This window comes from Neophocaena asiaeorientalis, unplaced genomic scaffold (genome assembly GCF_003031525.2).
Source record: "Neophocaena asiaeorientalis asiaeorientalis breed wild unplaced genomic scaffold, Neophocaena_asiaeorientalis_V1.1 scaffold150, whole genome shotgun sequence".
Classification (NCBI taxonomy): Eukaryota; Metazoa; Chordata; class Mammalia; order Artiodactyla; family Phocoenidae; genus Neophocaena; species Neophocaena asiaeorientalis.
The window spans coordinates 884,934-894,387 of NW_020176571.1; the positions used below are offsets into that span (position 1 = coordinate 884,934).

Genomic DNA, 9,454 nt, shown 5'->3' on the forward strand with positions numbered 1-9,454 from the left:
GAGATTCTGCGCTTGCTGGCCCCTCCGCCTAGAAAGCTCTTCCCTCAATCATCTCCACACACCTGGTTCCTCTGACTCAGGGTTCAGCCCAGAGGTCACATTCTCAAAGGCGCTCTAGTGACCACGCAGCCAGGGCAGCCCCGCCCACTTGGTACCTCTAATAGGGCCCTTGGTTTTATGATCTTCCCGATGTTTCCTTTCTGGGTGGTTTGCTTTCTTGCTCCTTGTCTGCCTCCCACTGCAATGGGGGCCCCCGAGAGCAGTGGCCTTCTCTGTCCCCCACGGTCCAGGGCCCGGCACACAGTAGGTGCTTTATAAGCAGCTATTAAATCAATGAATGGACGTCCCCCTGGTTTTGGCCAGCTCTGTGGCCATGAAAACAGGATGCTCCCGAAGTAACTTCTTTCCTCTCCACCTCCCCGACTGCAGACCCAGCGGGGACCACCTGCTCCGCGACCCCCCGCCACCCCGCCTCCCCGCACTGCTCTCTCCTGGAGCCCCTGCAGCGGCCCAGGCCTCTCCCACAGACTCTGGACTGAGTCACACATTCCCTGGTGTCATCACATCTCCTTCTCACGTGTACTTATTAATTTTCAGCCTTTAGTGACTCTTAAGCACATCTGTATGTTCACTCAAGTAAATGAATCAATTAGATAAAAGCACCATCTTGGCACAAAGCTTTCCTTCCTGGGTGAGGTGATGTTTCTAAAATGTAGTGTGTACAAAGCTGGGAGGCTCCAACCAACCGGTGAGCTTTGGAGATTGAACCAGGAGGGGAGGCCTGAAAGGCCACCGCTGGGCAGCGGGGCTGCTTTGCGGGGACTAGAAACGGGCGCCTCCCGCAGAGGGTCCCGCGATTAACAAAACCTACCCCAAATCAGTTGGCTCTCCGTCCGTATTCAATTTCCCCCCATTGCCTCAAAAATGTCATCGAAAAGTTTATTTGCTCATTTAGGATCAAGACAAGACCCGCCCGCTGCATTCGCTGGATATTTCTGGTCTGTCTTTGAAATTCTATAATAGTTCCGCCCAGAAGGGCTTCAAAAGGTTTGGTGCCCGGCACACGGACACCCTTCCGCCCTCCTTTCTGTCCGAGCCCCAGGAAGCCAAATCCTTCCCAGCAGACTGCGGAGGGAAAGGGAAAAGGAGGCTGGGCGCGGTCACGAGCGCAGAAGGTTTTCAGGCTCCCGACAGGGCTGTGACCCGACACAGCCCAACCTGTGCGGGGAGGGGTGTCAGCGAGACCCACGGTGCCTTGACGGTGTGTCGTGACTTTGAGCTTGAAGCTCGTGATAACCTCTGCAATTCTCTGTAGAAGGAGGGCAGGTCAGGGCTCACACAGGGTGTGGTTTCCTGACGCAGGGAGGTGGCTCCTGAGGGGGGCTCATGGGCTCCTGTCGTGAAACCCGCTCCAGGGGGCCTGGCTGCCAGTTTACGGACCAGCCGGCGGAGCTCTGAACGCGTCCTGCAGAGCAGCGAGCGGTGGCGGCCACGCCGTGCTCAGCACCGCCTTCCGGGTGAGGACAGGACAGATTTGGGATTTATTATTAAGGGAGCAAGATGCCGTGACATACGTTATCCTAATAAGTTATGTAACTAAATAACGATTTTACAACATAGGCTATAATAAACCTTAAATGTATACGCAATCCAGCTTCCAAAAGACCCAAAGGCATCGCTCCCACACGATGCACTCAATCTTCTGTCGTCACTATGAGGAAACAGGGAGCCAAGTACCCAGCACCTCCAGTGCTGCAGCCGAGTCGGGGGATCTGGGACCAGCACAGGGCTTTACAGTCGGTGTGCACCCCCAGATCCCCCCACCCCCAGGCCAGGCTGTGGGCTGGTACCTGTGGTTTCCAGGTTGGGGTAGGAACTCTTGTCCTCATTCTCGTTGGGCTGGAGGTCGTCCACGTTGATCTAGGCATCCAAGGAGAGAAGGAGGGTCCAGTTAGACAAGGTCCACAGCTTTAGAGGCTTCGGGTAGCCTTGAAATTGCCCCCTAGTCTAGGCTGAGCTGTCGACTCAGAAACACATCCTTTTTCCTTTGTGCACATCCCTCAGGACACCAGCAGAAGGCTGGCCTTCCTTCTCTCTGCGCCCAGCTCTGCTGTCCACCCTCCCCAGCCCCTTCTTCCCCTGCTTCCCCTGGTGTCTGGCCCAGGAGGACCGTGTCCTCCTTCCCTGGGCCTTGGCCCCTCACCTTGGTGGCAGGGGGGGACTCTCCATCCGCAGTGATGGATTTCAGCTCGATTTTCTCCTCCTTGGTCTCCTCCACGGCCGGCTTCTCCACCACCTCTTGTCTCTTCTCTGGGCTGGCAGTCCTGGCCGGTCAGCAGGAGGGAAAAGAAAGGGATGTGACCAGATTGATAGGGAGCTGCCCTGTGGTCTGTTGGGGCCCATGCCATGCGGCTCAATCACAGGGGCGCTGGGCCTTGCCCAACTCTGTCCCCGCCCAGCTCTGTCCCATCCTGGCTCTGTCCCATCCCAGCTCTGTCCCATTCCAGCTCTGTCCCCGCCCGGCTCTGTCCCATCCTGGCTCTATCCTTGCCCAGCTCTGTCCCATCCCGACTCTGTCCCCACCCGGCTCTGTCTGGCATTCAGTTGAAGAGTCCAGCTTCTCAGAGGCTCAGTCCCCGTCTAACCCAGAGGAAGGTTCCTGGAGAACCCTCCTCAGTACTCAGCAGAGGTGTGGCCCGTTACAGTCCACGTAGACAAGGACGAAGACAGAGTGGGGCCCTGGCTTGTCTTCTCATGGCTCTTCAGCTGGAGCTGGACCTCTCCCATGAGCGGCTGCCGCCCCCTGCCCTCCCCTCTACCTCCACCACCTCTCATGACCTCCCTTCTCAATAGAGAACCCGCCACCTTCCTGGACAGGTGGGGCAACACAACACCTTCCCAGAGATGTAATTCACAGTGGTCCCCGCTTAGAGAAATGCCCAGGAATTAGGGGAGAGGCTCAACGCACACAGAGAGCCCCCAACCAGCCCCCTTCCAGGAGGGACGGCCAGGCAGGGGGGAGCATCTCCTGAGCGCCGAGGGGAGCGGCACCCCAGGCTGGGCCGCGGAAGCTGGTGGTTACCTGGCCAGCTTCTTCCTCTCCTTCTCTTCTTCCTCCTCCTTCTGGGCAGAGGTGAGGCTCTCGGCGTCAGCCAGGTTGTCCACGGCAATGGCCAAGAACACATTCAGTAGGATATCTGTTTGTGCCCATTCTTAAAGAAAATGACCCTTGGACTTGGGGTTGTGGATGGGCAGGGGGGCGGGAGGGGGCAGGAAACGCGGGGGCAGAGCTCTCCCTGGGGAGGGGCTCTGAGCCCCGTCACCCCACTAGCTTCCCAGGGTTTTCTGAGGGGTCGAGAGCAGGCCCGCTGGCAGGCTGGGGCCGGGGGCGGGGTGGCCGGCAGCCGGGCCTCGCTCTTTAACTGCCGGTTTCGAGATGACCGCCTGTGACTGACACCGTAGGCGGCGCTGCAGCAGGACGGGGTGCAGAGTGGCCATTACCGCTGCCAGGAGGTGTCCGCTCGCCCTTCCCCTCCCGCTGTGACCCTGTTCAGACAGAGGCCCTGGGAGGGTCCACCGAGCTCCTAACTGGAGCGGAGTTTGCCCTTTCTTCTCCCCCCACCCCAGACTCGGATGCAGGCACTGTGGGTCAGAGAACCGGATCAGAGCCCGTCCAGCCGAGAGGTTAACGCTGGTCAGGTCCACCTTCCACCCCAGGCCCCGGGAGGCTCCGGCTCACACGGGGAGCGAGGGCCACGGCCCCGCAAGGACAGGAGCTGGGCGTGCGTCATCTTGTTCAGCCTCACCCGGCCCATTAGGTCGGAGGCACTGCTATTTCCACCCCGTTCCCAGGACGCTAGGTGGGCAGCCCTGGGTGTGCCCGAGGCCGCCCGCTGCCCTCTGTGTCCAGATCTTCTGTGATTTACTTTCCGAGCCCCTGTGCACACAACCTGCAGGGACAGGACGGGAAGAGGGGTGCCAGCAGCCCGGGACTCAGGAACCTGCCGGTGGCCTGTCCACTCTGCCTGTGGCTAACATCCTGAAGAGTGGCTTCAGAGGGAGGGACCCTGGCCCGAGAGCAGGGCGACAGGTGAATGTCACTTCCGGGGCGGAGGCTCTGTCCTCCCCGGGCAGGGGCCCTGGGCTGGGGCAGCCAGTGCTCACATTGGGGTCCGAGTGAGTGGCTGCAAGCACAACACTGGGGGCGGGGGTGGTGTCTGCTCGCCGGGACCGCCGCGGCGAGGACGCGCTCCTGGAATTGGAGGCTGGGGGACAACTCGCGTCCCCCCCCACCCCCCCGGCCCCAGGCTCCGGGCTCCCACCCAGACACCTGCGCCGCTGAGGTGGTCTGGGCTGGACATATTCTCCCAAGCCTGCCCTTCCCTGCTTCCCCTGGGGGGAGGGCCCTGGGTCCCCCCCAAGTCAGGACCTGCGGGGCACACCTAAGAGGGGCAGGAGAAAAAGATACAATTTCCACAGATGAAGAGGATGATGAAGTAAATACAGACTAACATCCCTGGAAAAGAGGGGCCGCCATAAGCCATGATCCCATCATACATCACCGAATTCCAGTCCTCCCCGGTCAGGATCTGAATGACACAGTCCCACCAATAAGGGACACAGCGTTAGACCAGCAGCAAACCCAAAACTCCCCTGCCCAGCCCCCTGCGAGACACACACGTCTCACATCTGTCTCTTCCTCCCCCGCCTCCTGCCCCCCGTTCTCCTCCCAGGGCTCTGAGCTGTGACCCCCGCAAGTCCAGCCCTCTCCTTAGACAGAGTGCGTGGCCACCGGCACAAATCATCTGATTGACTGAGAGAGCTTCCTTGGCAAAATACCTCCTACCCCCAGGGACAGTGCTCGGTGGCTGACCCTCGGGTTAAGTCGTCAAGGGGAGTGTGTTCACTAAGGGGCCACAGGTCCCCCGCTTCTCTCCAAACGTGAGGACTCTGGGTACCATCTTTAAGATTTTGGCAACATCCACATATTACCCAGTTTAATCTGTAAATCGATCTACTTTTAAACTTAAGTGCTACTTTAGCTTGGCCCTAAGCCCACATGTCCGTGAAGTCTCAAATTTGATGGTAGTCGTATTTTCCTGGGGGCAAGCGTGAAGGGTAGGAGAGAGTCCCGTCCCCCTCCCTTCCCCAGCAAGGGCCGTCCACTTTCCTTTGTTGATATTTTGGGCTTCCATGTAGAATGTATTTGCATAAAGGTTTCCATGGCTAAGAAACAGTTTTTAAGCCACTTAATTGGACCTTGTTTTTCCCCCAGTGGTCCATCCAACAGTGCAATTTCCTGGGGGTCGGGGTAGGAGAGCTACAGACTGTCCTGGGCTCCTGTGGCCGACCTGCTCTGGCTGCCCCGTGGGAGTGGGCGGGAAGCTCCTTCCTCCCCCGCCCCCGGGCCCCTGGCCCTCCCCCCAGAGCACAGTCCCGGCAGAGAAGGGTCCATACCTGAAACACGGTGAGGAGGGACTGGGGGAAGTTATCGAACGTGCTCCTCCGGGTCTGCATCTCATCAAAGTTGAACTTCCCCCCGAAGAGCTGCATGCCCAGGAGGGAGAAGATGATGATGAAGAGAAACAGCAGCAGAAGCAGGGAGGCGATGGAGCGCACAGAGTTCAGCAGGGACGCCACCAGGTTGCTCAGGGAGTTCCAGTACCTGGGGATGGGGTGCGGGGTGAGCCTCCATCACCTCTTGCCCCACTGCCCCACCCACCAGGGGCTCTGGGACCGGCTGCAACGACCTCCTCCTGGCCCTGTCCTTGGGGCAGCGTGGTGGTGGGACCCGGCTGGCCAGCTCACAATTAGAGTGTGAGTGAGTTAATTCAGGGGCCCCGGGTCGGGAGTCTGGTTCCGACCGAGCTCTGCACGTGTTTTTGGGCGAGTTGCTCAACCTCCCTTCTTTCTGCGCCCCACCGTCTGAAAAAATAGGGGCAGCGGTAGCACACACTTCATTATGTTATCGGGAGGATTACATGCGATAAGTTTTTAAAAAGCCACTCCCCCCAACGGCAACCAAATAGAAAATAAACAAGTGGGACTACATCAAACTAAAAAGCTTCTGCACAGCAAAGGAAACCATCAACAAAGTGACAAGATGACCTACAAAATGGGAAAAAAACACTTGCAAACCATATATCTGATAAGAGATTAAAATCCAAAATGTATAAAGAATTCATGCAACTCAATAGCGAAACAAACAAACAAACAAACAACACCCCAAATAATCCTATTAAAAAAACAGACAGGGACTTCCCTGGTGGCACAGTGGTTAAGACTCCACGCTCCCAATGCAGGGGCCCCGGGTTCGAGCCCTGGTCAGGGACTAGGTCCCACACGCATGCCACAACTAAGACTTCACATGCTGTATCTAAGACCCAGCGCAACCAAATAAAAAAAAAACCAGACCCGAATAGACATTTCTCCAAAGAAGACATACAAACGGCCAACAGACACGTGAAAAGATGCTCAACATAGCTAATCATTAGGGAAATGCTAATTAAAACCAAGAGATATCACCTCACGCCTGTTAGAATGCCCATCATCAGAAAGACAAGAGATAACAAGTGTTGGTGAGAATGTGGAGAAAAGGGAACCCTTGTGCGTTGCTGGTGGGAATGTAAGTTGGTGCAGCCGCTGTGGAAAACAGAATGAAGCTTCCTCAAGATAATTAAAAACAGAGCTACCATACCCTCCAGCAATTCTACTTCTGGGAACATATCCAAAGGATACGTTCACTATAGCATTATTCATAATGACCAAGACACGGAAACAACCTAAGTGTCCGTGAACGGAGAAACGGAGAAAGAAAAATGTGGTGTACGTTATCTACAATGGGATATGATTTAGCCATAAAGAAGAAGAAAATCTTGCCATTTGCTATAGCATGGATGGACTTGGAGGGCATTATGCTCAGTGAAGTAAGTCAGACAGAGAAACACACATACCACATGACCTCCCTGATATGTGGAATCTAAAAAAAATCCCAAAACAGACACAAACAAACAAAACCCCCCACCAAACTCACAGAAAAGGAGGTCAGATTTGTGGTTACTAGAGGCAGGGGATGGTGGGGGGGGAACAGGAGGGGGGGCATCAAAGGTACAAACTTCCAGTTATAGACAAATACGAGGAATGTAGCGCACAGCACGACTGTAGCCACCACTGCTGTGTGTCACAGTTAGGACAGTAAATGCTGAGCGCCCTCATCACAAGGATAATTCTTTTGTTTTTTCACACCGTCTCTACGAGATGACACGTCAACTACATCTACTGTCACATCACTCCACAATGTGTAGAAGACACACCATCATGCTGTACCCCTTAAACACAGACACTGATGCACGTCAATTATTTCTCAGTAAAACTAGAAAACATAGAATTCCAGCTCTTCATTTAAAAAAAAGACCCCAGTATCGTGCCCGGCACACAGGTGATAAAGGTTAGTAATTATTGTTATCACTACTGATCTTTAGACAAAAAAACACATTAAAAAATTTTTTTTTTCTAGAATGTGGGCCTCAGCCCAGCCCAGTCATGAATGGGGTCACCCACGGGTGAGGGTGGCCTGGGTCACCCGTGGGTAAGAGGGGGTGTGTGGTTTACTGAGGCTTCCCAAATTCAGCCGGTCCGAAGAGTTGGTTTGTTTCAAAAGCCTGTCTTCTGGAGATTCTGATTCAATGGCTGTCGTCCGGGGCCCAGAAATCTGTTTTGAACAAGGGCCGTAGAGGATTCCGATACGCAGGCCAGCTCGGGAGATCCCGGATTGCAGCAAACAAACACACCCAGTGCACAGCGACAGCCTGCGGCTGGAGGGGCCCTGTATCTCTCCGCTGTGAGCGCGGACGCCCTGCACTGTGGGGACGGGTGGGGAAAAGCCCTCTCTTGGGGAAGCGGGGGGACACGAATGGCCCTGGAAGGGGCTTGGGGACCCGGGACAGGGTCTGTTCAGGGTGAGGAACGCACTGTAGCGAAAGGGACACGCACCCAGCTGGCCAAGCGCGTCTCACTTCCCTGCAGCGCTAACCGACCCAGCTGGCTTCCAGGTCACAACCTTGATCTCCTCCAGTCAGATGTTCCCGGCTCTTCACCAAGGCAGACAGGGAATCGCTTCTGCTGCTCGAGACAATGCCTTGCAAACCACGCCCCGCTGCAGCTTGGCGGCTGCGCCCCAACCCGGGCACCTCTCTCCGGGGAACGGCTCCATAAGTGACAGAAGCAGATGGGCCAACAGTTTGGGTGTAAACATGAGCGTCTCCCCAACCTGGAGTCTCTTGTGCTCCAGACTCAGCCCTGCTCCGCCTCTGCCCTGCCTGCCAGCCACTCGCCCTCTGTTCGCGGGATGTTAATATACATTGATTTGTATCTGCTCTAGAAAGGCTCTTACCTGTTCCACGTTTGTGACAGCCTTGTCTCACCCAAACAGGCTTGAGCTCTTGAGGGCAGAGGCCAGAGGTTCTCCTTCCATCCCCTGCATCTCTGTCCTCACATAGATTCTGTGCAACCTGGTATGATGGGCTGCCTGGCCCCGGTCGGCTAGAGATTGTACTAATCGTTCTGTTTAAGCAAGGAGTTAGAGAACCTCTGTGGGGGCTAGGACGCCCTCCCCTCTTACACTGAAAGCTCCCAAACCTGTCTGGAGATGACATGCCGGGGGTGGGAAACCATTTTCTAAATGCCGATTCCCAGGCCTCGCTCAGAACCATGAATCACTGCTGTGCGAGCACCCAGCCCCCGTCGGCAAGCCGGTATTTAGGAACCGAGACTCCGGAGCGTATCTGTAACGGGAACGTCCCGCTGTACTGGGGGGGGTGGTGGTGGACGGTGTCTGCCTGGGGCTTAAGGTCACACAGCCCCTAAAGTGCACAGAATATTCTGGGAAAGTCTTCATGGCCATAAAAGTTGGTGCCTTAGTTCTCCCGAGGCCCGTGGACGTGAGGGAAACAGACCAGCCCAGTGCTGAGGTTCAGGCTGTCTGCCGGCCACGGGCCCAGGGGCGCCGGCCAAGGAGGCCCCAGACCCGAGGGAGAAAGTCACCGTGCGGGAGGGGGTCTGCCCGGGGTGGGGTGCGGCCCGCGGGCCTGGACTGAGGGCCTGGACGGAGCACGGCTGTGTCGCCCGTCATGGGGGTGGTGGAGACCCTCTGGGGACGCTGGGCGGAGGAGGTCTACTGAGCCGCCTACAGGGGCCGAGCCTCGGGTCGGAAGGCTTTTCTCCTGCTCCCATGTCCCGAGGGGTGCGCGGCCGTCTCTCAGTCGATGGGGGGTTCCCAGCACGAGCCGCTGGCCTGACCGAGCCCCGTGGCCCGCCCCGCCATCACGCCGTCGCGCTGAAGCACAGCCGCTGTCTCTGGCTTGAGCCCAGACCCTTGGGGTCGCCCTCCAGGTGGCCTCACACCCACAGCCGCAACCCCGTCCTCGGAGCCGGGCTACAGCCCCTCCGGTACCTG

At 56.9% G+C, this 9,454-nt stretch overlaps 1 protein-coding gene across 2 annotated transcripts in view; it reads right to left on the reverse strand.

Moving 5' to 3' along the window:
- Positions 1-9,454, reverse strand: part of CACNA1C (calcium voltage-gated channel subunit alpha1 C) — a 420,733-nt gene that overhangs the window by 78,379 nt on the left and 332,900 nt on the right. For both annotated transcript variants that reach the window (XM_024733016.1, XM_024733015.1), the window contains exons 13-17: positions 5,458-5,665; positions 4,469-4,589; positions 3,083-3,197; positions 2,204-2,324; positions 1,845-1,920 (exon numbers count right to left, since the gene is read on the reverse strand). In XM_024733016.1, coding sequence (XP_024588784.1) covers positions 1,845-1,920; positions 2,204-2,324; positions 3,083-3,197; positions 4,469-4,589; positions 5,458-5,665 — 641 coding nt within the window. The remainder of the gene's footprint in view (positions 1-1,844; positions 1,921-2,203; positions 2,325-3,082; positions 3,198-4,468; positions 4,590-5,457; positions 5,666-9,454) is intronic.